Source organism: Schistocerca gregaria, chromosome 7 (genome assembly GCF_023897955.1).
Source record: "Schistocerca gregaria isolate iqSchGreg1 chromosome 7, iqSchGreg1.2, whole genome shotgun sequence".
In the NCBI taxonomy this organism is placed as follows: Eukaryota; Metazoa; Arthropoda; class Insecta; order Orthoptera; family Acrididae; genus Schistocerca; species Schistocerca gregaria.
The window spans coordinates 254,402,006-254,427,959 of NC_064926.1; the positions used below are offsets into that span (position 1 = coordinate 254,402,006).

General features: G+C 42.8%; 1 protein-coding gene across 2 annotated transcripts in view; it reads right to left on the reverse strand.

Moving 5' to 3' along the window:
- Positions 1-25,954, reverse strand: part of LOC126281614 (lipase 3-like) — a 143,274-nt gene that overhangs the window by 17,181 nt on the left and 100,139 nt on the right. For both annotated transcript variants that reach the window (XM_049980724.1, XM_049980723.1), the window contains exons 2-5: positions 19,646-19,841; positions 10,562-10,676; positions 6,254-6,500; positions 561-719 (exon numbers count right to left, since the gene is read on the reverse strand). In XM_049980724.1, coding sequence (XP_049836681.1) covers positions 561-719; positions 6,254-6,500; positions 10,562-10,676; positions 19,646-19,841 — 717 coding nt within the window. The remainder of the gene's footprint in view (positions 1-560; positions 720-6,253; positions 6,501-10,561; positions 10,677-19,645; positions 19,842-25,954) is intronic.

The following is a 25,954-nucleotide window of genomic DNA, read 5'->3' on the forward strand; positions in this document are numbered from 1 at the left end:
ATAGAAATTTAGCCGTTTCGAAACTGCTTCCACCCCTGGCCACGAAGGCAATGATCATGCCCTTTTGGACGTCAGATATATCGCTTCGGTCGCTCAGGACGACTACTGCGTTGTTGTGAGCGTTCCACAAACATGTTTTATGTACCCTCCACTGCTGATGGTGCCACCTGACACCTGTGAGTGGTTAGTGCACTATGAAGTAGAATATAGGCGATGGTCAAATTAATGTGGCTGGCAGTGTAATAGGATTCAGTGCACATGTCAATTGAGATAAACAGTTCAGTTAACAACTGTCAGCATATCTGATATCTTTATTCATAAATTTGCCGGAAATCTAGGTAAACGCATTACTTATTCACAGAAGTATATTTGGGGGAAGGGGCGAGGGGTGGTTTACAAACTATATTTTTCTTGTTATTGATACAGCCTCCACATCTAACAACAAGGAAGGTCGCAGTTCACTTGTTAATGATATCTGCTTAATGTCTTTTGAATGGCGCATATCTCGAGCGTTTTACCTTCTCAAGAAACTTAACGCTATTGGAAACTTGTATGCTTACCTTGTTCAGTTCTGCTTCGTTGAAGCCACCAATCATGAACATGATATTGGCGCATATATCCTGCGTGAAAGCTTCGTCACTGCACATGAGATCCCCTACGAGTTGCATGAACTCACTGTTCGGGTTGAACTCATTCATTCCTATCATCTGAAGAAGCACCTGCAACAAACGGGTTACTCTTTTAGTCATAATCTCATGGATTTAACACCTCGCTTCTGCGACTACTCTTGACAGCAGTAACGTCGACAACAGAGAACCGCGACTTAGAGAGTGGGAAGGTTCGATATCATTATAATGCACAAATCCTTTACACACTTTCTTGCCAGATATCTACCGTCCGAAGATCAAGGTGAACATGTTCGTCTTATTTCACCTGATGTTTATTAAGAATCATGCGGCCTTATTCCAGGATTTCAGTTTGACAGCCCTCATGAAACAGGTAATAGTAATTGTGCATAAGTATTTCAGCACTGATTCATAGGTAAGCAATGTAAATATGAAATCTTAGGTTTTTTTGAAGAACAACAGTCTATTGTTAGCTTTACGGAAAAACCATCAGTGTATCTACCTGTAAGATGCTTTTGTGACTGCTTAGTCCATGGCGGAAGATACCAACAACTCCCTGTACTGTTACGTTCTCGTATGGATAACTCCGATTTCTGTCGGAACAGATATCCATCATGGAAGGATAACAGAGTTCTGTAACAACACTCCTCTAGTCCACAACGCTCATGGTGCTTTCGATTACTATCATAGAACCCATGGAATCCCACCTGCATGTCCCCCATGACACACTGTTGCTTCATTACCGAGTTTCCAAAGCGCGCCGCATGTTAGAAACAGCCCTACGTCTATTTGGCGGAATATCTGGACACGATCATACACATATAACGTGATTCAGTGACCAGGTGACATGTTTCCATTAATCCAAGCTCCAATCTCAATTATCCCTACGATAGTAATTGACGATGCCGTTGGGTCGACAAGTGAGCACATATGGATCTTCTACTGCTGCGCCTCGTGTTCAACAGTACGTACTGAGGGGTATGCACTAGACATCTTGTGCCTGTACCAGTGTATTTGTCTCAGATCGCCCACTATGCACAATTATTGAGCGCGAAAGCTACCGACCTCGATGTTCTGTGATGAGGCGTGGATGTCCAACTCCTTGTCGTGCAGTCGTGGTTTAATCGTCATTCAACCATTTTACACACACTGAGGTGACAAAAGTCATAGGATACCTCTCAGTATCACATCAGACCTCTTTTTGTCCCGCTTACTGCAGCAGCGCGACGTGGCATGGACTCAACGTTGGAAGTCTCCTGTAGAAATATTGTACCATGCTGCGTCTATAGCCGTCCTTAACCGCGAATGTGTGGCCGGTGCAGGATTTTGTGCATAAGCTGGCCTCTCGATTATTTCCCAAAGATGGTGGATGGGATTCATGTCGGGCGATCTGGGTTGCCAAATCATTCGCTTGAGTTGTCCAGGATGTTCTTCAAACAATGGCGAACTCTTGTGGCCCTGTGATACGGCGTATTGTCATCAATGAAAAATTTCATCGTCGTTCTGGATCACGAAGTACATAAATGGCTGTAAATAGTCTCCAAGTAGCTGAATATTACCATTTCCAGTCAATGATCGGTTCAGTTGGACTAGCGGACCCAATCCATTACAAGAAAACACAGCCCACATAATTATGGAGCAACCACCAGCTTGCACGTTGCGTTGTTGACAATTTGAATCCGTAGATTCGTGGTGTCTGCGCCACATTTGAACCCCAACATCTGTTTTTACATACTAAAGTCAGTACTCATCTGACCAGACCACGGTTTTCCAATCGTCTAGGGTGAAATCGATATCGTCGCGAGCCCAGGAAAGGCGCTGCAGGCGATGTCGTGCTATTAGGAAATGTATCGCATCGGCCGTCTGTTGTCATAGCCCAATAACGTCAAACAGTCCAAACGGATAGTTTCGTCGTACGTCCACATTGTTTTCTGCGGTTATTTTACACACTGTTGCTCGTCTGTTAGTACTGACAGCTCTACCCAAAAGCCGCGGCTCTCTATAGTTAAGCGAAGGCCGTCGGCCACTGTGTTGTCCATGACGAAAGATAACGCCTGAAATTTGGCACAGTCTTGACCCTGATGATCTGGGCTCATTGAATTCCCCAACGATTTTTGAAATGGGATGTTTTTTGCTTCTAGTTCCAACTACCATTCCGGGTCCAAAGTCTGTTAATGCCCGTCGTGAGACCAGAATCACGTCGTAAAGCTTTCCGCTTGAATCGCGTGAATACAAATGACAGCTCCGTCAATGCACTGCCCTTCTATGTCTTGTGTAAGGAATATTACCGAAATCCGTATATGTAAGAATCGCTATCCCATGAAGTTCACCACTTTGGTGTAGATATTCACGACAGTATCACACGAACAAGTTCAGCCGTTTCCGAGATGTTCTTTACCAGGCTCTGGACAATAACAATTTGCCTTTTGTCAAAGTCGCTTGTTTCCGTATATATCCTCATTTGTTGCATTAACATCGCTGGAATAATTTCCGATTCGTCTTTGCTTCCCTTACATCCTTCGTACCGAGCGAGGTGGCGCAGTGGTAGCACACTGGATTCTCATTCGGGAGGACGACGGTTCCATCCCGCGTCCGGCCATCCTGATTTAGGTTTTCCGTGATTTCCCTAAATCGCTCAAGGCAAATGCTGGGATGGTTCCTTTGAAAGGGCACGGCCGACTTTCTTCCCCATCCTTCCCTAATCCGATGAGACCGATGACCTCGCTGTTTGGTCTCTTCCCACAAACAACCCCAACCCAACCAACCTTACATCCTTCCCTTACCCCGCCAGGCTTCCGCAGCACCACCACATGGTATTCAGACTCGTGATGGGCAATTGTCACAATGTCTTGGCTAGCGAGCTGAGAAATTCGTGCTAGCAATTAATGAGAATTTACCTGGTGATTATAATTGAAGTGCAGCTACCCACGGAGGTCCAGTGAAGACTGTAATTATCGTATGGCGGCGATGCTTGGTTAATATGCTAATGTGTTAATGTGGAACCGATTTACGCTGGAAACAACACAGTTACAATTTTGGCCACCAGGTGCAAATCTTGGGCTGTACAGCCTCTGGTCGACGCCTCCGGTGCTCATATTGAACAACTTCAGAAAGCGGTTACGAGTACAAGCGAATTATACCTTCCATAGCTGTCTGACTGTCTCTGCCAGCGTACAATTCCTAATCCATTGCACATGAAAATAATTGTATAAGTCTTTCTCGTATTCACAGTGCCTGATTTGCAGCTGTTGGCCAAAAGTAAACCTAATTTTTTTTTCCAGTATAAATCGGTTCCGTGTCAACGCATAACAGTATCTACCAAGTTCAGCTGTCATACAACAATTACGGCCCACACTGGACCTCCGTAAGTATCTGCACCTTAATCATAACCATCCGTTAGGTGTAAATTCTTCTTCCAAAGCGAAAACGCAAATTTATCTAATAAATGCTGTTCCACTGGAAATTTTATCCGGTGAACTATTTCACCATAGATAGTTCGATACATCTTTTTTTTCTACGTATAAATATCGAAAATACACGTATAACCAATTTTCGATTTCTGGCGAAGCTCAGTTAGAAAAGATAACGTGAGTAACAACATTTTTGCAAAATAAAAAGTAAATAAGGCAAAGTCGTATCTGTGCGCTCAATGTTCTGGTGCCACACCAGTTATGAGCGGTCAACGATCTGTAAAGGCACTCGTTGCGTAAAGCAGCCTAGGACTCAGTAGTGAGACTACCACCATAGAACAAAAATGCGGGTGCGTTTGTCTGCTAGTTAAACTGCGGTTGCGTCGTGTATAGGTAGGGGTCGGGCCTAAACTGCGAGTGTCTCATTTACGACACTGGCAATATCAACAAGTCATTGCGCGGTAACCATTACCGAATGCTTTGTGCTGTGTGATCCTCATTGTTTTCTTATTTTTGTAATTCTACTTTGTTAGCGCTCGCGGCCTAATGAAAATTTATAGTGTCCGAACTGTCCGCCATAGCGATCGGGAAACAAAACCTGTCAACGTATTCCGATCTCACGGAAAGTCTTCCCCTAACGTCCGAATAGAGTTTTTTTCGGCTCTACTTCTACACCACTTACACTGTCGAATATACAGGGTGAAAATAATTGAACTATATGAAAACAAAACGTAAATTATAATTAGTTACAAACTACAGCATGCACACACTTTATTCAACATTTAAACGTCACTACAGGTATTGGGATTTCAGTTGCGAAATGTTTGGTATAGCTGTTATCATTGGCAATGATGTGGCGCAAACGAATAGCGAAATTCTGCATGACTCGCATGTGTCGGAACATCGATTCTGTCGATGACCTCCTGAATGGCTGTTTTAGGTCAGCAATGGTTTTGGTTGTATCTGTAAACGTTGTCACTAGTACATCAGCACAAAAAGGAGTCGCATCAGATTTTGAGAATATGGCAGCCAATCAAATCCCACGCCAGTGGCCTCTGGGTACCCCAGAGCCAGAATGCGGTCCCCAAAATGCTCCCCCGCGTCAAACACTGTTTCGATGGGGCCGAGCTCCGCCTTGCATGAGCCACATCTTGTCGAAATCAGGACCACTTTGGATGATGCGGACGAAATTATCTTCTAAAACCTTCAAGAGCCGTTCAATAGTCACGGTGTCTTCAAGGAATATCGCACCGATTATTCCGTGACTGGAGGCTGCACTCGGCCACCCGTTGAGGGTGAAGTGACTTCTCCATCGCCAAATGCGCTTCTCAGTGCCACAAATCCGCCAATTTCGCTTTTTGACGAACCTATACTAATGAAAGTGGGCTTCGTCGCTAAATCAAACCGTACCGTGAGTACTAATTCCAATCATGCTCCGCGGCTAACCGTGAAGTTTGAATGTCCCACAGAAAACCGTTCAGGAATTATTACGATTTTACTTCATATAGTTCGATTATTTTCACGCTGTTTCTGCAGCATTCTCACATATGGAATACACCTTTATGAATGCCCACAAAAGGGCTAAATCAATATTCTGCAGATTTTGTGATTATCGAATTGAGCCGGATAAGAAAAACGACGTCGAGAAACAACTTAAATCAGGGAAGGACTCTGTTCACCGGCAAGAAAATGCTGCTGCTTGTCAACAGAAGTAGTCATGCGTTGAAAGAATAAATAGAGCCAAAAGAAGGAAAAGGAGCGAAGATCATTTTAGAAAAATTTTATCGCAAAGGCAAAGACAATCATACCGGTCAAATGCTCTCCAGTCACCCACTTTTTCTAACAGTCAATTTCAAAGCACTAAGGCTTCGTTTGAGGCATGTGGCGTGACTATCTTTTTAATTTGTACGTCTTAATCATTTACAAACTAAAATAATTTAGATGCGAATTTCGACAAAAATAGACACTAATTTGGCCAAAAATACATGCTATATTTTCAGGTCCCTAGTTAGGGCTCATCAGAGAATCTGTTTCTTAGGATTAAAGCACATGTAACTTTTAGGCCGTTTTATATGCTACTTTCAGTGATGCTTCCTTGAGCTAGTTAACAGTAAAGTAAGAAGACATCAGTTAATACTACTACATGCACGACAATCATTTTGCCGGTACCAAGCAGTAAATGTAGAACGACCAGAAGAGGTGAAATGTGATACCTACCTCCACTTGGTCTATGAACTGCGACACGATTTGCAAGAGTGGATTGAACATGTGGTCCATGAAGGCGACGGGAGCCAGACTGAACATGACGCGGACTTTGCCGTTGTACTCGGGCCGCATTGTGGTCATCACGTAGAAGGAAGTGGTGCCCTGGGAGTGGCCAGCGTAGTACAGGTCGGCCTGGCCCGTCTTGGCCAGGATGTAGTCGATCTTGGCCGGCAGGTCGTAGTAGCCGATCTCGTGCCAACTGCACAGGCAAAACGTGGCTTGCTTGGTGAGCAATATCAGATAATTTTGTTACTTTAGTTTTACTTTATGGGTGTCTCGAGGATCGTATTCCTGGCAACTCGGCATGAAGTAGAATGTGTCTCTAATCCCACAAGTGAGATACACTTTCTCTGTGAAAATGGCTACATATTGGCAGGACCGACTGCGGACCTCTGGTACAGAGCCGAGTAGAAGGTCTGAATGAGAGGCTTAGAAGGTTCTGCGACCGTGTAGGCTGCAGATTCCTCGACTTGCCCCGTAGGGTGGTTGGGTTTCGGGTTTCGCTGAATAGCTCAGGAGTCCACTGACGAAGGAGGCTGTTACACCGGCGGCAGGGATTGAGTGGCGTGGACTGAGCGGTTTTTTAAATTAGAAGGTCTCCTAATAACGTAAAATGGCTTCAGTCTCAAATGGTGCAGGCCGAACGCAGAAAGAACTTAGATGCAGGAATCATCGGTATAACAGTTGTAAACTGTCGTAGCAGTGTTGGGAAAGTACCAGAGCTCCAAGCGCTAATCGAAAGCACTGACGCTTAAATCGTTACAGGCACTGAAAACTAGCTAAGGCCCGAGATATGTCAGCCGAAATTTTTGCGACGAAACTAACGTTGTTCCGAAAAGATAAGCTAAACACAGTTGGCGTGATGTGTTTGTTTCTGTTAGAAGTAGTTTAGCTTGTTGCGAAATTGAAGTAGATCTTCTGTGAGTTAGTATGGTCAGAGTTCACTCTTGACCACCGGAACAAAATAATAATTGGATCCTTTTACCGACCTGCCAATTCAGATGAGGCAATTAATGAAGGGTTGAAAGAAAAATTTATTTTAATTTCAAACAAGTATACCACTCATAGAATTATAGCTGGTGGTGACTCTAATTTACCCTTGATATGTCGGCGATAATACATGTTTAAATCCAGAAGTACGCATAAAACATTATCCGGAATTGTGCTGGAGGCATTCTCTGACAATTACTTTGAGCAGTTAATTCATGAGTCCACGCGAATGGTAAATACATTCGAAAACACGCTTGACCTCTTAGCAACAAATAATCCTGAGCTAATAACGAGCATCGAAACGGATACACGGATTAGTGAACAGAGGTTGTTGTAGTGAAACTGAATATTGTAACCTCTAACGTTTGAAAAATGAACGAAAAATATACCTGTTCAGAGGAGCAGATAAAAATTTACTTCATGCCTTTCTGAGAGACAATCTCCACTCCTTCTAAATTAACAATGTAACTGTAAAATTGATGTGGCTTAAATTCAAAGAAGTTGTCCAAATAAATTAACAAACAACGGAGATGATCTCCCTTGGTACAAAAACGGGTCAAAAAACTGTTGCAAAGAAATGGTTCAGATGGCTCTGAGCACTATGGGATTCAACTGCTGTGGTCATCAGTCCCCTAGAACTTAGAATTACTTAAACCTAACTAACCTAAGGACATCATGCCCGAGGCAGGATTCGAAGCTGCGACCGTAGCAGTCGCACGGTTCCGGACTGCGCGCCTAAAACCGCGAGACCACCGCGGCCGGCAAAACTGTTGCAGGAAGAACGAACAAAACCTGCCATGTTTAAACAAAGGCAAAATCTCATGACCGGTGATCTATTACAGAAGCTCGTAATTTAACGTGGACATCAATGTGAGATCCTCACAGCAATTTCCACAACGAAACTTCATCTCGAAACCTAACAGAAAATCCATTGAGGTACTGGTGGTATGTAAAGTATGTTAGCGGTAAGACACAGACAATGCCTGCCCTGCGCGATAGCAATGGAAATGTTATCGACGACAGTGGTGCCAAATCAGAGTTACTATACACAGCCTTTCGAAATTCCTTCACCAACGAACGCGAAGTAAATATTCCAGAATTCGAATCAAAAACAGCTGCCAATTTTATGAACTCTCTAACCGAGGTGAGGCCAAACTTTTTTGATGTGTGTACATTACACGTAAAATTTCTTCAGTTTTTCACTAGTTCATATTTTTGAGATGAGGATGTAATAGGCTGAAAAGTAAAGCCTCGGAATTTTTACGTGAAAACCTTTCAGACTTTTTACATATAACAAACACTAACATTCTACATCTTACATCTTCATTTTTACATATTTATTTTTCAACATAGTCTTCCTGGCGACGAACACATTTCTCCCAACGAGGGACCAGTTGATTGATACACTCACTGTAGAATGTTTGACTTCGTTGACGGAGCCACAACCTCACCTCTGCTTGCATTGCATCTTCACCATCAAAGTAAAGTCTTCGAAGGTGTTTTGGAAACAGCTGAAAATCGGATGGGTCCAGTCGGGACTGTATGGATGTTGATTCATGGGCTTTGGATTTTTGAAGATGTCGCAGCGCTCGTGTGGAGTCTGACATTGTCATGCTCAAGGAGAGTGTGCTCCATGTGTGGACAAACTCCTAGAATTCGAAACTTGATTACAGCATTCTCACGCAACGACATAGTTGCGTTACACACCGCCAAGTTACACGCTACAATTAAGAGCCTACTAGCGACAGAGGGCTGAAAATATGTAGGCATGAAGAATAAAGATGTAGAATATTAATAAATTCTTTATTTAAAAAGCTTTAAAAGTGTACATACAATTCAGTGGCTTTCGTTTCAGTACCCTCTCGTTAAAAGCGCAGCTGGTACTGCTCACACTATTATTATACTTTCAAATGACAGTGTATATTCAAACTGTGACTGTATGTCGTGATTTTATATGATGTTATTGACAACAAGAGTGTCGATTAGCGTCGTATTTAATGGAATGAAAATCTGCCAGTATCTACATGGACGACAACAAAGTTCTTGGAAAACATTAGAAATAAATAAAGTACATCTTCATCTATACAGATAAGAGCATTTTTTTGGTACAGAGAGGAACAGTAGAACACCCTACAGTGAATCTTACAGAGTTCAACAAAACCAGTTGAACGAAATGACGCCTGAAATTAAAATGTGTGAACTCAACGTAGTAAATGTTTACAGTCATGAGCTTCGAAAACTGAAGGGGTCATATGCTTGCAAAACTATAAAACACAAAGAGATTACTAAATTTTCTCAGTGACCTAAACAAGGTAAAACCTTGAAATCGTCAAGGACAAGGACAACTGTTTTAGTAACTGGTGCACTTAGAAGTTTATAACGCGTAATCATACTTTCCTCTACCATTGTAACAGCAATTTCTTTTCTGTCGTATCATGGTGATTAAATCCTAGGCAGCAAGAAATTTCGTACTTTTTTTATCTGTGCTCAATGATGATGAATACTGGGAAGCCAACTAACACATGGAACACCGTAATACTCTTTATTTAGAAGGTACTTGTTTGCTTCATTCCTGCAACCAAAGTGGAACAAATTAGTTGATGTGTCTTGCAGATTATTAATTTCAATATGTAGGTACCTGCAGTACCAGTTCAGATGTGTATACACAATAGTGACACATACTTTAGTTTAATAACAGTAATGTACATTTTTTGTCCGCTGAAGACAATCCGCCGGCCGCGGTGGTCTCGCGGTTCTAGGCGCGCAGTCCGGAACCGTGAGACTGCTACGGTCGCAGGTTCGAATCCTGCCTCGGGCATGGATGTGTGTGATGTCCTTAGGTTAGTTAGGTTTAAGTAGTTCTAAGTTCTAGGGGACTAATGACCACAGCAGTTGAGTCCCATAGTGCTCAGAGCCATTTGAACCATTTTTTTTTGAAGACAATGAATTGCCTATAATAACTTTTTCGATTCACTTTTAAATTTTAGCGACGAGGAATGAAAGCCATTCGTCATTTTAGTTCTGTAATTATGAATATATTTACTATTTACAATAGTAATGAATAATACGTTCAAAAATTGTGTCATCGGCAGGATAAACGATAGTAGTGATCCAGGTAAGTTGAAAGGATTCTTTAAACCGTTTTTTAATCATATCTGTTGCGAATAAGCACTGAAGACACCAAGGCAGTACATGGTTTGCACTTGTTAAGTACTGGTGAGGCAGACGAAAGTCGTAGAACGTAACAAGTCGCCTCAGTTTACAGCTTACCTGAATTGCCAGAACTCGCTTGAGTCCGGGTTGATGGAAGTGTGGTTCCTGGAGTACTTGTTGCCACGTGCGTTTCCAAGCCATACGTCGAAGCCAGCGTCTGCCAGAATGTATGCTGCGAAAAAGTACAACGTTATACAAACTACTACAGAACTCCTGTTTATAGAATACAGCTAGTAGGTCAACTGTGTTTACACTCTGTAAACAGGAATTTATTTGATGTTCTGGTTTTTACGACTAATTCCAATAAATTATTCATCATAAATTATTCAGTGGCTATTATTAAATTTAACCAGAATACTTAGTAAAATGTAATCCCTAGTTTAATTAGCCTTTAGACAATATGCAGTCATTCTCAACTACCTTATTCTAGGCGTATACTAAGCCTGCGCCGTAAATTTCCAATTTAACCCTCTGAGTTCCAGTGGTTTCTGCCCGAAACCCCACCATTGGTGTCTGCCTGAAACCAGGTCTTTATTAATTTGATTTGGCTTACGAGTTTCTTTAGCCTGAAACCACAGATGTTGATACAAGGCATCAAGTGGTAAACTCTGGTAGCGCTAAGAATGTTTTATGTTGAAGCAACCACTTTTAGCATTCAGAGGAACATCAAAGGAACAGTCGGCGCGGAGATGGTCCTATGTGATTGTAGTATGTTGTGACATGCAGTTATTTTTACAGTGATCCTATTGGGGAGATCGCTGAAAGTAAAAATAAGTATATCTAAGGTTATTTTAAAATAAATGTGAGATCGTACTGTCGCTTTTAAGGGTGATTTCAAAATGAAATCGCTGGGTAGTATACAGTTTTCATATAAAATTTGTTGTTAACGTTTAGGCCCATTTCCGATTGTTACTTACGATTATAATGGAGAGGATCAGAAGCAAAAGGACACAAGTACACTTCTTGTGGTTTTGAGAACTATCTTGAGATCGTAAAATGAGCATTCCAATGTTTGTGTGTATTGAACACAAAAATACTTTGTAGCATTTTCTGATCGCATGCTGGAAAAACAGGTTAATATAAATTATATGTCCTATGTCACAATTCGTGATCTCTTTGCATCAAAAATACTGTGAATTAAGAAGAATGTGATTTATGTTTTCTCTATAGTGGTTTACTATTGGTCATTGTTAATTCAATTATCATAAAATTTAGAGGTGTAAAAACATCCATGTGTAGTGGGTAACACTAGTGGAACTTAAGAAGAAATAATACTGTTTAACGCATTATTTCAGAACTGAAAATATCTCACACCACTTGGGTCGCTTCCCTTTTCTCTCACGTATCACAAAAGGTCATTTAGATAATACACAACATAAAAATCAGTCTCACCCTGCATGAACACAACTGTTTGGTGACATCTTGTAACTAATTTCCTTTTCGTTTACCACAGAGCAACAAAAATTGTGGTTTCACTTGTATCCTTTTACTACAAAAATTTTACCTGCCTCCCCATGCTTTAGTACGTACATCTGTGAGCTATTTTACACCCAGAACACTAAGAACAGAGTATATCGTTCGATTATTTGAATACAGAGTAAAGATATTCACAGTATTTGTCACAGATTTCAAAACCCACGGTATAAAATTAATGGTGCATACAGTTTGATTTGCTGTGTTTTCTCATTACGTTTAAATTTTTCACTACCGAAGGACGAATATTAAAGCGTAGTTTTTGTAAAGTAGCTCATAGCTATCTACACCGTAAAAGAACAGATGGAAGACATCATTTCTACAATACGTATGTGACAGAGGCCAATTATAGCAAATAGAACTAGAGAGCCACTAACCATAATTTGAATCACCCAGATCTTCTAGCAGCGCCCGACGTTCTCTTTAGCCTTTTTGACGGTAGCAACTCATGGTGTGGACTGCACAAAAAGACCCGAAGCGATGGGGCACCATGTCAGAACCGTTCAATCCTCGCAAGCTGACCTACACTTACATCAATATCTGTCCTCCTAAAGCTATCAGAGTCAACGGTCTTGCCGCAGAGCAAGCGGGGTGCACTCTGGTGCAGATCGCCATGCTACTCTCTTCTGTGCAAGCTTCTTCATCTCCCAGTACCTACTGCAACCTACATCCTTCTGAATCTGCTTAGTGTATTCATCTCATGGTCTCCCTCTACGAGTTTTACTCTCCACGCTGCCGTCCAATTCTAAATTGGTGATCCGTTGATGCCTCAGAATATGTCCTACAAAGTGATCCCTTCTTCTAGTCAAGTTGTGCCACAAACTTCTCTTCTCCCCGATTCTATTCAATACCTCCTCATTAGTTATGTGATATACCCATCTAATCTTCAGCATTCCTCTGTGGCACCTCATTTGGAAGGCGTCTATTCTTTTCTTGTCTAAACTATTTATCGTCCACGTTTCACTTTCATACATGGCTACACTCCATAGAAATACTTTCAGAAATGACTACAGAAATGATCTACAATCGACAAATTTCTCTTCTTCAGGACCGCTTTCCTTATCATTGCCAGTGTACATTTTATATCCTCTCTACTTCGACCATCATCAGTTATTTTGCTCCCCAAATAGAAAACTCATTTACTACTTTAAGCGTCTCATTTCCTGATATAATTAACTCAGCATCAGCCGATTTAATTCTACTACATTCCATTATCCTCGTTTTGCTTTTGTTGATGTTAATTATATATCCTCATTTCAAGACACTGTCCATTCTGTTCAGCTGCTCTTCCACGTCCTTTGCTGTCTCTGTCATCGGCGAACCTCAAAGTTTTTATTTCTTCTCCTTGGATTTTCATTCCTACTCCGAATTTTTCTTATGTTTCCTTCACTGCTTGCTCAATTTACAGATTGAATAACATTGGGGATAGGCTACAACCCTGTCTCACTCGCTTCCCAACCTCTGCTTCCCTTTCATGCCCTCCTGGTTTCTGTACAAATTGTAAATAGCTTTTCGCTCTCTGTATTTTACCCCTGCCACCTTCAGAATTTGAATCGTCTGGGGTAGCGGTAATAAATTATGTACACAAATCTTTATCGTGAACCACTCTATCGGTGAAAACCATGAAATCTCTAAGAAGAGCCTGAGATTAGCCTACAGATACAGACACAAAAAGGCAATGAGGGGCTTTAATTTATAATGTGCATAGAATATAAGTCGCACAGACGTATAGATTGTGATCAGGTACGTAGAACATACGTATATGTTTGGGTCCGACTTTCCTGCTCTACGGGGTTTCGGTGGCTGCTTACTTCACTGTGTCGGCCCTCCCCCCCCCCCCCCTCCCAAAATATCGCCTCCTCTGTAGTTGACCAGCTAGTAGGACTCACCACTGCCACCAGATGTCCCTCCAAACGCCAATTACATATGGAGCTGATAACAATATATACAGGGTGATCCATACAAATGTTTCAAAATGCTCTTAGTGATGTATGCTGAGGCAAGTAATTTAATGTTAGACCCATGGGGCTGCAAATCTCGGGTTATCCCCAAAAGTGGATGACAAATGTTGGATATATGGCGTCACATCCAAAACACCGAGGATATTTTCGAGCGCGTGCGTGAAGGGATGATCAAGCCTTTTTTCAGACATTATGCACTAAAGAAAACGTAGAACGTGAACTACTTAGTCAAAGCCGCTTGTAAATAGCCTTTATTCTCGGTTACCGGTTTTGTTAAGGACGGTTACGATCTTCGGGTCTCGATAAAAGTTTATTATATGTCTCCTACACCAGCTGTACAAGTACTCTTTGTGAACCTTTGTAAGGTACTTTGACTGCTAGTATAGGAGACACATAATAACCTTTTGTATAGTTCCGAAGATGAGAAGCATGCTTACCGGAACCGGTAACCTACATTCTACATTAAAGATTGATCAAAAGTGATCTAGGCTAAGAAGTTTACTCTCTCAAGTAATTATTACAGATCACTATTACCACTCAAGATGAGTAAATTAATGAAAAACCTAGGTCATTTACTGGTAATGACACAATTTGGAATCTTAATTTCATTGACTTGTGACGCAGTACGGCAGGTTTTTGTTGTACTGTACTTTACAATAAACCTGCAGGGCCGCAATACCACTAAATAAAACACATAATTGTCTCAGACAACGAAAAAAATCTGCCTGCTAGTCGCATATTCGAACCCTGAGCCCCATCGCTGAAGTCGCTCACGTAGGCGCGGACCCACACCGGAGTGATACTAGAAATGGATTGGGATGATCGCCTGCGGCAGACCGATAACCTCAACGGCTGCACGAGCGGCGAGGAACGTCGCCAGGTGACGTCACATGTTCAACATTTGTCATCCACTTTTCGGGTATTTCCCAACGTTTGAGGTGCCTTGTGTTTTGTATTACATTACTTATCTCAATGTCATCTAAGTCGCTTCGGGGGTTTTTAAAAGTTAATAAGAATCACCCTCTATATTGCTCGTCATTACTATAATTTAAATCATATGCAGAAACCATCCTCGTGAATCATTTTACTCATTTTACTTGCTAGTGAAAAAAAAGCAAAATTACAGTCATGTCATCCTCAACGAATTGGGTCATGCAAATGCGGCATGGAGGTCCGGGAGGTCAGCACAGATACGCAAGTAGTGTAAGTGTGTTGAGATTTCATTTAAGGAAGAACCAACATCAGTTAAAAAGCATTTAAGATTACATGTCCATTTTGCATTTTGGTGATAAAAGTACACTACTGGATATTCTAGAAGAAACTGAAATATACGTCAGTAATCAGGCAGACCCATAACATATAATAAATGAGCAGATCTCAAGCAGTCGTAGGTCGTTCTTTGATTTTTTTCAGTGCTTTACTTGTGGACAGGAAAAAAAACAATGAGTCCCAAACCGCCTTCTTTGGTTTACCTTTAATTACGTTTTATGGAGTTTTTAACGACTGTGTGTACTTTTATTAATGAAATGTCTGTCATAAATGTTACTACAGAGGTAAAGATGGCATTTAACCGTACGTTTGTTCAACGAAATAAGTGCTATTGCATTGTATGTTACTATAGACCTTACGCAACTGCTCTGGTAAACATGAAATAATTTTTATTAACTTTCCCTTATTTCGAAATAATTATTTTACTTAACTTTGCGTCGGGTGCGCCCTCTACTGAAATTATGGACAAATCTCGTAAATGGTCCTCTATGACGCTGTTGGAAATGTAGTGATTTGCACTACTGTACTGTATTTTACAATTTACCTTCGTGCACACTAGTACTCACTGGACTTTTATTATTTCATACTAATATGTCAGTGTACACGTCATCAGAAGTATTGCCGTCCAGCGATAAAAGTTATCGTTATGGTTCCGTTAGCGGCAACTCGACATTGCAATCGTGGTCAGGTATTGGTAAGCTCGACTCTTCGTACACGACAACATAGCTTTTGCTTTACCTTTGTATGAACATTATTCAACGTCCTTATCAATGCTTTTAGTGATCTTAAATGGTATGTATTTATGTTTTTCAAAAATTTGTACAATTAATTTCATCCCGGGTTATATAATGTCATTCATTTGATTACGCTGGATTGCAAGATATCATTATTTGCGTTTATTATCATCTGTTGATGGGTTATGCCCGAAAGAGCACAATAAAGGATTCAGTACCATCTGCATCTGCATTACTTTTGCGATTTACCAGCATTTTTAAATTCAATTTGTTATATACACTCCTGGAAATTGAAATAAGAACACCGTGAGTTCCTTGTCCCAGGAACGGGAAACTTCATTGACACATTCCTGGGGTCAGATACATCACATGATCACACTGACAGAACCACAGGCACATAGACACAGGCAAGAGAGCATGCACAATGTCGGCACTAGTACAGTGTATATCCACCTTTCGCAGCAATGCAGGCTGCTATTCTCCCATGGAGACGATCGTAGAGATGCTGGATGTAGTCCTGTGGAACGGCTTGCCATGCCATTTCCACCTGGCGCCTCAGTTGGACCAGCGTTCGTGCTGGACGTGCAGACCGCGTGAGACGACGCTTCATCCAGTCCCAAACATGCTCAGTGGGGGACAGATCCGGAGATCTTGCTGGCCAGGGTAGTTGACTTACACCTTCTAGAGCACGTTGGGTGGCACGGGATACATGCGGACGTGCATTGTCCTGTTGGAACAGCAAGTTCCCTTGCCGGTCTAGGAATGGTAGAACGATGGGTTCGATGACGGTTTGGATGTACCGTGCACTATTCAGTGTCCCCTCGACGATCACCAGAGGTGTACGGCCAGTGTAGGAGATCGCTCCCCACACCATGATGCCGGGTGTTGGCCCTGTGTGCCTCGGTCGTATGCAGTCCTGATTGTGGTGCTCACCTGCACGGCGCTAAACACGCATACGACCATCATTGGCACCAAGGCAGAAGCGACTCTCATCGCTGAAGACGACAAGTCTCCATTCGTCCCTCCATTCACGCCTGTCGCGACACCACTGGAGGCGGGCTGCACGATGTTGGGGCGTGAGCGGAAGACGGCCTAACGGTGTGTTGGACCGTAGCCCACCTTCATGGAGACGGTTGCGAATGGTCCTCGCCGATACCCCAGGAGCAACAGTGTCCCTAATTTGCTGGGAAGTGGCGGTGCGGTCCCCTACGGCACTGCGTAGGATCCTACGGTCTTGGCGTGCATCCGTGCGTCGCTGGGGTCCGGTCCCAGATCGACGGGCACGTGCACCTTTCGCCGACCACTGGCGACAACATCGATGTACTGTGGAGACCTCACGCTCCACGTGTTGAGCAATTTGGCGGTACGTCCACCCGGCCTCCCGCATGCCCACTATACGCCCTCGCTCAAAGTCCGTCAACTGCACATACGTACGGTTCACGTCCACGCTGTCGCGGCATGCTACAAGTGTTAAAGACTGCGATGGAGCTCCGTATGTCACGGCAAACTGGCTGACACTGACGGCGGCGGTGCACAAATGCTGCGCAGCTAGCGCCATTCGACGGCCAACACCGCGGTTCCTGGTGTGTCCGCTGTGCCGTGCGTGTGATCATTGCTTGTACAGCCCTCTCGCAGTGTCCGGAGCAAGTATGGTGGGTGTGACACACCGGTGTCAATGTGTTCTTTTTTCCATTTCCAGGAGTGTATATACAGGGGTTGTACGAAAATATTCAAACACTTCGAGAAGTGCATATCTGACTTGCTGTTGTATTTAACAAAGAACTATATCCGTACAATATGAAGATGGCATCTGTCCTTTCGGACATGTCCGAAAGATTAGATGCCATCTTCATATCGTTTAAGGGTAACCGGCTGATGACCTGCTTCAGTGCGTATGCACACGATTTGTCTGAACTCTTATGGGACTCTGTGGATTGTCTGCCGCGAGTAATGGGTATAATGGCAGGGGCACTACGAATGTAGTGTGTGGACTATAAGTTGAGAATGTGGGTCTCACGGGGAGCGTGACGGCGATAAATCCCTGCAGTCGCACTATCCTCTCTGCCCTCGGTGGCTCAGATGGATAGAGCGTCTGCCATGTTACCAGGAGATCCCGGGTTCGAGTCCCGGTCGTGACACACGTTTTCAACTGTCCTATTTCAAGTATATCAACGCCAGTCAGCAGCTAATGGTATCGATTTAATTGTAGTTTCATATCTGTGCAATTCCCTCAATACGTTCCAAGTGTCAGTTGTAGTCAAAACAGTGTTCTGTGCTGTTGTGAGTGCGTGATGTCGGAGACAAGTAAACTTGGGCAAATTATTGGTACTGCTGGTGAGTGCTTCTGTAACCAAGGTAGCCGAAGTATTTTCTGCTTCAAAGAGGCACCTTATTCAAGATTTATATCGCAGAAAGGGAAAACGGAAAAACAACATCCGCTAGGTCACAACGGGCATAAAATATCTACTGAGCGATTGTGACAGGCGGTCACTGAATAGGACCGTTACGAAAAATAGAGAGGACCAGAACTCGGAATCATTGCGGATTTGAAAGTCGCAACTTCGAACTCTGTCATCACTAAAACAATCCGAAGGGACCTCCTGAAGATCGGATTTTCAGGACGAGTTGGAATCGCAAAACGACCCATCAGGGATGCGAATGCCCGAAACAGTAAATCGTGGTGTCGAAGCCATAAAACCTGGACTATGTAGCAATGGTGCAGGCAGCCACAAAACGCGCTCTAAATTCTGCTCTGCTTCGCTCTTTACACAGTCCAAATGAATGCATACACTACATTGCTAGACACAGTTCTAGATGGGTGTGCGTTGATTGACGGTCACGGCACGTCTCCCCTTTTCTGGCCGGATGTTCATTGTTCGGACGGCCGGGCAGAAAAAATTCTTACATGCAACGAGTGTCCAGTCGCTGCTGCACCCTTGTGCCACTTTGCACCAATACAGAACAAATGGAAGGACGTCATTTGGTGAGACAAGTCTTGTTTCACACTGTGTACAACTTTGGGGAGAGTTTAAGTCCCAAAGCGAAACCTCAAAGGGGCTCGGTGATGATTTGGACAGGCATATCGTGGTATTCCATGGGCCCCATGGTTACCGCCAAGGATTATGTGACCATTTTGGCTGATCAGATCCATCCCATGCTACAGTGTTTATTCGCCAACGGTGATGCTGTGTTCCAAGAGAAGACTAAATGTCAATCTTCGTGAGCACGAAGATGAACCATCGGATCTCCCTTGGCTACTACACTCGCCGGATCTCTATACTGTTGAGCATTAGTCGTGTACTTTGAAGAGAACGCAGAGTAATCGCTATCGACATCCAGCATCGTTACCTGAACTTGGCATCATTCTTCAGGAATAATGGTATAAGACACCCTTGTAAATCATAAGGCGCCTGTATTTCTTTTATTTCGAGTCGAAGCTCCTTGAATGCCAACGGATTCCCTACACCGTATTAGGTACGGTAATGTGTTTTTCGTGCTTGCTTATTTTTGTCCACCCGCTGTTTGTTTAGAGATAGAGTTTCTTTGTATCCCCGATTTATATTGGGCAAGAAGATTTTCGAATAAGAAGGTTTATATTTATAGAACAATTGTGTTTATGTGACCCTTTTGTGAGAAGCAAGTAACCAAACAATGTAGATTGTAAGCCCACAGGTCTGCGCGTTGTTGCTGATGCGGCGCCTTACCAAAAGCCTTGTCGGGCCCCATGACCACCCAGTCTGCGGCGCTGGACTCCAGGCCGTGCACGAGCAGGATGGGGTAGCCGGACGGGTCCTTCGCCTTGGGGCTGGAGGGGATCCGGTACATGCGCAGAATGTAGCCGTCAGCCGTCGTCACGAAATGCTCCTCCACTGGGTAGCCGTACTTCCGGATCAGCTCGGGCTGCAACCAACGACGTACAGGGTCCTTAGGTCACAGGAGAAAGGTAAAATCGTAGAGGTGTCATCGTTCTGATTCATTCCTGATGCCGTTCAACCTCAGATGAGAAAATAACACCAATCACTATGGAGCTGTAGGAGGGCAAGTGTTGTTGCACGTTGCTACCACAATAGACCGTACACATTTCGCGGTGTGGTGGTTGCCGCCATGATAGCTCGGCGTGTCCTCTCAAGAAGCCAGCCATTCTGTGTAGCGCAGGAAAAAAAAAAAAAAAAAAAAAAAAAGAGCTGGGCGATGTTCTCATCGAATTGACTTGAAAAATGTCATGCGACATGCGCACAGAACCATTGACGAAGGGAAGACAAAGAAACAAATCGAAAGAAAGTAGACAATATAGATAGCCTCGCTGCGTCTAGATCCAGGTGGGAGATTTTCTTCTCTCGAAGACTCGGTGTTTTCTTTTAGTTGTCCTGTCTCATCTTCATCGCAAAGACGTGCAAGTCGCCGAAGTGGTGTCAAATAGAAAGATTTACTCCAGCCAGCTGAACAACCCCAGAGAGCAGCCCCATGCGAACATTTCGCCACAATACACAGACCGACTGAAGTTTTGGTCATGAAACATCATTCGCCAGTCGATAAACGGAAAAGGATTTACGCGAGACGTGAAGACATGGTATGAGATCTAGTGGTCACCAGTAGTATCCAAGTTTTTAACAGGGAATCACTAACAACAACCCCGGTACAGCATCAGTACGAATGTTGATAGTAATGCAAATACAGGAAGAGCGACAAACAACGCATTTCAGATTTACAGATAGTTTTATGCTGCGGGCATCTGCAGCTGAAGTGATCCATATTTGAGACACAAACCGCTTCCAGCTGTATATGAACCTTTATTTACGGGAACACGAACGTTTTGGTGATATTAAATCACATCACCATGTGCTGTTATCTTTAACAGGAGTGTGGAGCGTGACTGTACGGCGACCCGTTGGAGGGATGCCTTCCGCCACTTCCTGAAACCATGTTAATGCTGTTTTAACACGCCAATTTTCTCAGTTGATGAATTCGATTCGTGACCCCCTGCTTGTTGCGGCTAACATCACTTTATTTAAGTAAGATTGATTACTGTCATCTACTTTCTTGGGCTTGCTGTTTTAGCGACGTTTGTACACTTGAGGATGTCCAGTCTATGAACCCCATCGGGAATGGGTTCCAGACTGAATAGCACCATTCGAAAATCGGTCGAACGAAGGTTTTGTATGCTCGTCACGAATTTAACCATTAAGAAGTTTCCGAAAGAAAGGCAGATTTACGATAATTATTCGTCACATACTGATGAACCTAAATCTGGAAACGAATTTTAGTTGCTGTCGTTATGAGAGGAGTTAATAATTTACTGAAGATGGCTTCAACGGTTAAAAACATGCACAGGTTACGTGAACGTCTTTCCGCTCGTGGGTGACAAAAAATACAGTAGAACGGCCATTTCGACGGTGGGGGATGTGCCGAAATGGGAAACTAGTGCGCCAGAAAGAATATGGATACTTACTAGGGCTTAGCTGGTAGGCCTCATGCTTGGCGTGAGGATTTCTGAAACGGTACGGCTTGTCGGGTTTTCGAGGAGTACTGTGGTGATTGTCTTCAACTCGTGGCGAAACCAAGGTGAAAGCACATACAGACATCGTAGGGTCAGGCGGCCACCCCTCAACCCGTCATTACAGATCGGAAGATTGGTTAAACAGGACAGGCGGCGAACTGTGGCGGAACTAACATCAGACTTTCATGCTAGGCAGAGTATAAGTGTGTCTGAATACACAGTGCACTGAACGCTCCTAAAGACGGATCACCGCACCGCCGCCCCTTGAATGTGCCAACATTATCACCACGACATCAACAACTACGACTGAAATGGGCACGGGACCATCAGCAATGGACGTTGGACCAGTAGCGGAGCATTGCATGGTCTGATGAATCCCGAAACCTTCTTCATCTTGCCGATGGAAGGATGCGAAACCTTCGTCTTCCAGGGAAATAGCTTCTTCTCACCTGTACTGCGGGACGAAGACAAGCTGGTGGCGGCTCCATTGTGCTCTGGGGAACATTTACACGAGTATCAATGAGACCAGTGGAGTTAGTGCAAGGCACCATGACGGCCAAGGAGTACTGTACAGTAGTTGCAGACAACGTACACCCCTTCACGACGATCGTGTTTCCCGACGGCAATGGCATTTTTCAACAAGATAATGCAACATGTCACGAGGCCAGGAGCGGGATGGGGAGTTTCGAGGGACACAGTGGTGCGTTTCAGTTGATGCCCTGGCCACCCAACTCACCAGATCTGAAACCAATCGAATACATGTGGAATGTGATTGAACGTGGTGTCAGAGCTCATCGCCCCCTCCATGGAATTTACGTGAATTAGATGACTTGTGCTGCAGATGTTGTCCCACCTCCCCCCCCCCCCCCCCCCAGCGACCTGTAAGGGCTCAAGCTTCCATGAAACGACGCATCGCTGCTGTTATCAATTCCGAAGGTGGACGTACCGGCTGTTAGGTAGCTGGTCATAATTTTCTCGCTGATCGGTGATTCAGGGTGAAACACAAAAATATTAGGGAATGGATTATTCAAGATACTAGAATATATCGGTCTAGATAAGCCTTTTCCATTCGATCTGTTCCTAGTGCTGCAAGTTTATTTCTTTGGAAAGTTAAAGGCTTAAAAACTCACTTGACGATCTCAAGGAAATAGAACTTATTTTAGATGCATATGCTGTATACTTCTTTTATTGACATACATTTATTTTAACACTAAAAAAAGTACGTGGGAGGTTTAGGTGTCCTAGATATTAAGTAGCTTAACCAGCATCATAAATTCAATATGAAACCACAGTGGGCGATACTTTGGTCTAATTTAGAAACTTTTTTTTTTATTTTGTTTTTAGGTTATGAAACGAAGAACAACGTTTTGAATACATCAGGAAAGCAAAATTATTTTTCCATTTCTTGTACCAGACATCTCATCAGTTCCTTGACAGCATTAAAACTGACATTTATGCCGATAAAATTAAACAAATCACGTTTTAATCTCGAATTGCATGTTAATTCAAAATAAACAGGAAATGGCGATACAGTGATTTCATATTTCTTTCGCAGCATGAGAATTGGCTTCTGCAATAACGCACATTTCTTTTCCTTTTTCGCATAATTCAACCCAAGCCGACGTGTAATGTTTCGCGCCTGAATAGTCATTACAATTCATGTTCGAGTTTTAGAAAGTGCTACAAGTCCGAAACACCCCCTCTTGTTATGCTGTTTGTAATGTTATCGCATGAGCAGACGTAGAAATTATGGTTTATACTTTTATCTATACATAGATCTCCGTGCCCTCCAGTCTTGTGAGAATATTAAGTTCAAGATAATTTAGAGATTATGGCTATCTTGTCTTGCGTGGGAAATTCCTCCAAGCCTGTTAGATTTTATATTGATAACATTCACCACACACTAATTGCTCTTTTCATATAAGATGTTATCTGCCGTTGGGTGTTCCGAAGACAGTGATTACAGGAAATGCCAGACATAATTACAGGAAGAAAATTTAAGTAAAAGGATGTGTTTATGCACCAAGCATTGACGAAACAAAAGATTCTGGTCCGGTGACAACAGACGCTCCCGAAGTATCTACAAATAAAAATCGAAACAACCGAAATACCAAGAGTTTCTAGCGTAATATTTTTCACCCTATTCGAAGCCATTAAACAACCACGATCAATTTACTTCTAGCAGCGAAATGTCAGATTCATATAATACCTCTGTGCTTACACTCACAAACATATTACACCAACGATCACGATTTGAACTGCAGTGCTGGCCGTGAGATACAATCTCTTACCTTGTTAGTAAGAAACAAGCAGCTGGAGGCTCTCCTGAGAATACAAACAAATTCAAATTAAATATTGCTATTTCATGTCCATTTACTGACACAGACGATTTGATTCGCTTAAAGCTGTATTTGCTGAGCTGGCAAAGAAAAACTTACTTTTCTCCTACAATGACTTGAGGAAATCATTTGTATGTAGAACAAATCAGTTGTGTGTAGTTATTCTATCTTTTGTCTTGTTTAAAAAAAATATAACAATACTGCTTGTTTTCCTTTTTCCAGCTATCTTCTTTCAGAATATCTTTTTAATTCTGCCTATTCTTCTTCGTAAATACCGGCATATTCTTCTGGCAGCTGTAATTATGCTTAGTTTAGTTTCTGGAAGTTCTACTCATTTTATACAGCTGACAAATTATTTTAACTGAAAATTAGTCATCGACGCTCTGCAGGTCTCTGCCAAACTACAACGACTACACCTACTAAATTATATTTGTTTCCATGACCAGTAATGTTTCACAATACCGTGAAGCTATTTGCATCTGCAGGTATACCTACATTACCAAAATAACTTGTTTTGTATACCACATTCTTCGTTGTATGTATGTGAAGATTTATACATGAGCCCCGAGAGATATATGCCTATTTGTATATAAACTATAGACCAATCACTCTTCAATAAGTAATGTGTAAGACATTTACTAAAATAATTAATAACTGCAGACCAAATAGTAATGGAGTTTACTCAGATGAAGCAACGAACTTGTAGAAGTGGATATAACACAAGGGAGCACTTACGTGTAAAGAATGAGATTACAGAACGGTGCAAACACCTTAAGTGGAATTTCCGGGACCTTTTGCTCAACAAAGTCTGTAGAACAGCTATATCTACATACATAATCCGCAAGCCAGCATAGGGTGCAGGGCTGAAGGTACCTCGTACCAGGACTAGTCCCATCTGCCAAAGCGACTCGCTATACGCATCCTTCCGAGCGCGGTCGTTATAAGAGATGTGTTTTGGTAGCTGTAGAACCTTACTGTAATTAATCGCAAGTGCTAGTTTTCTAGTCATTCTCAACGGTGTTTCGCGAAAAGAACTTCTTCCGTACAGGGATTGCCATTTCAGTTGACGCAGCTTTTCCGTATCGCTCGCGTTTTTATTGAACATACCGTAACAGATCTAATAGCATGCCTCTGAGCCCCTTTTATGTGTTCCTTTAATCTGAGCTGGTTTCGATCGGAAGTAGTGGAGCAAAGTAGGTCCTGTAACAGTGTGCCTGGTTGGTATCTGTCTTCTCCCCCCCCCCCCCCTTCTCTCTCGCTTTTCGAGGCCTATTATTGGTCAGGAATTCTAGGACAGCCTGCATGGTTAACAGGTTTATCCCGGCACACTAACCATGAGACAGATTCTTTGCTCTTGTTCTGTACACTATGTTGCAATTATCATGAACTGCCAGCAGCAGAGGTCGGACACCAACCCCAACTCCAGGAAGAATAAAAAAAAGTAATTTAGGGCATTATCCTTCTAGTTGTTACCCGATTATTTCACTTTAATTTATTTCTCACATCTGTGGATATGCATAAGGTAATAATTATTATGATTTAAAGTCTTCGAAAATAGTCGGTGCCGGACGAATCCAATTGACTCACCGAGTACGATATCAATGCCTCTTACATGTCCTCCACTTGTCCAAACCACAAATCATAGTTTTATGGAGGGGGGGAGAGATGGGAGAGCTAATTACATCAGTCTATCTCGTGGACATGAGACAGCAGCTCTGGGCTGCAACTGACCAGCTTCAGTCCTAGAGATGGTGTTACAAACCACAGTTCACTTCCAACCTCACTGCTAAGATAATGCACCTTCTTAACTCATACTGCACTGAATATTATAGTAAAACTTAATTCAGGCCGTTCATAAAATTATGAAATGGGAGTAAAGCCTCACTTTATCAATTGTTTGCCTAGCTGACATGTCTGGGTGGGCAGAATGGCATTTTCTTCTTCCTGTAGCGGCACTGAGCTGTCCCAGACTCACCCTTCTTGCTAGACATACTGCCGTTTCTTATGTCTCCTCAGCAGGCTGTCAGAGAAGAGAAACTAACAGGCGTTCCTGTGTGTTGTATAATACGTCAATTGGTGATACTTGGAGTAGTGTAAAAATAAAAACAATACGAGACCAAAGATATTATTCAGTTATTTCGAATAAATCAGTCATTTTTCTGAACATATAAGGATTT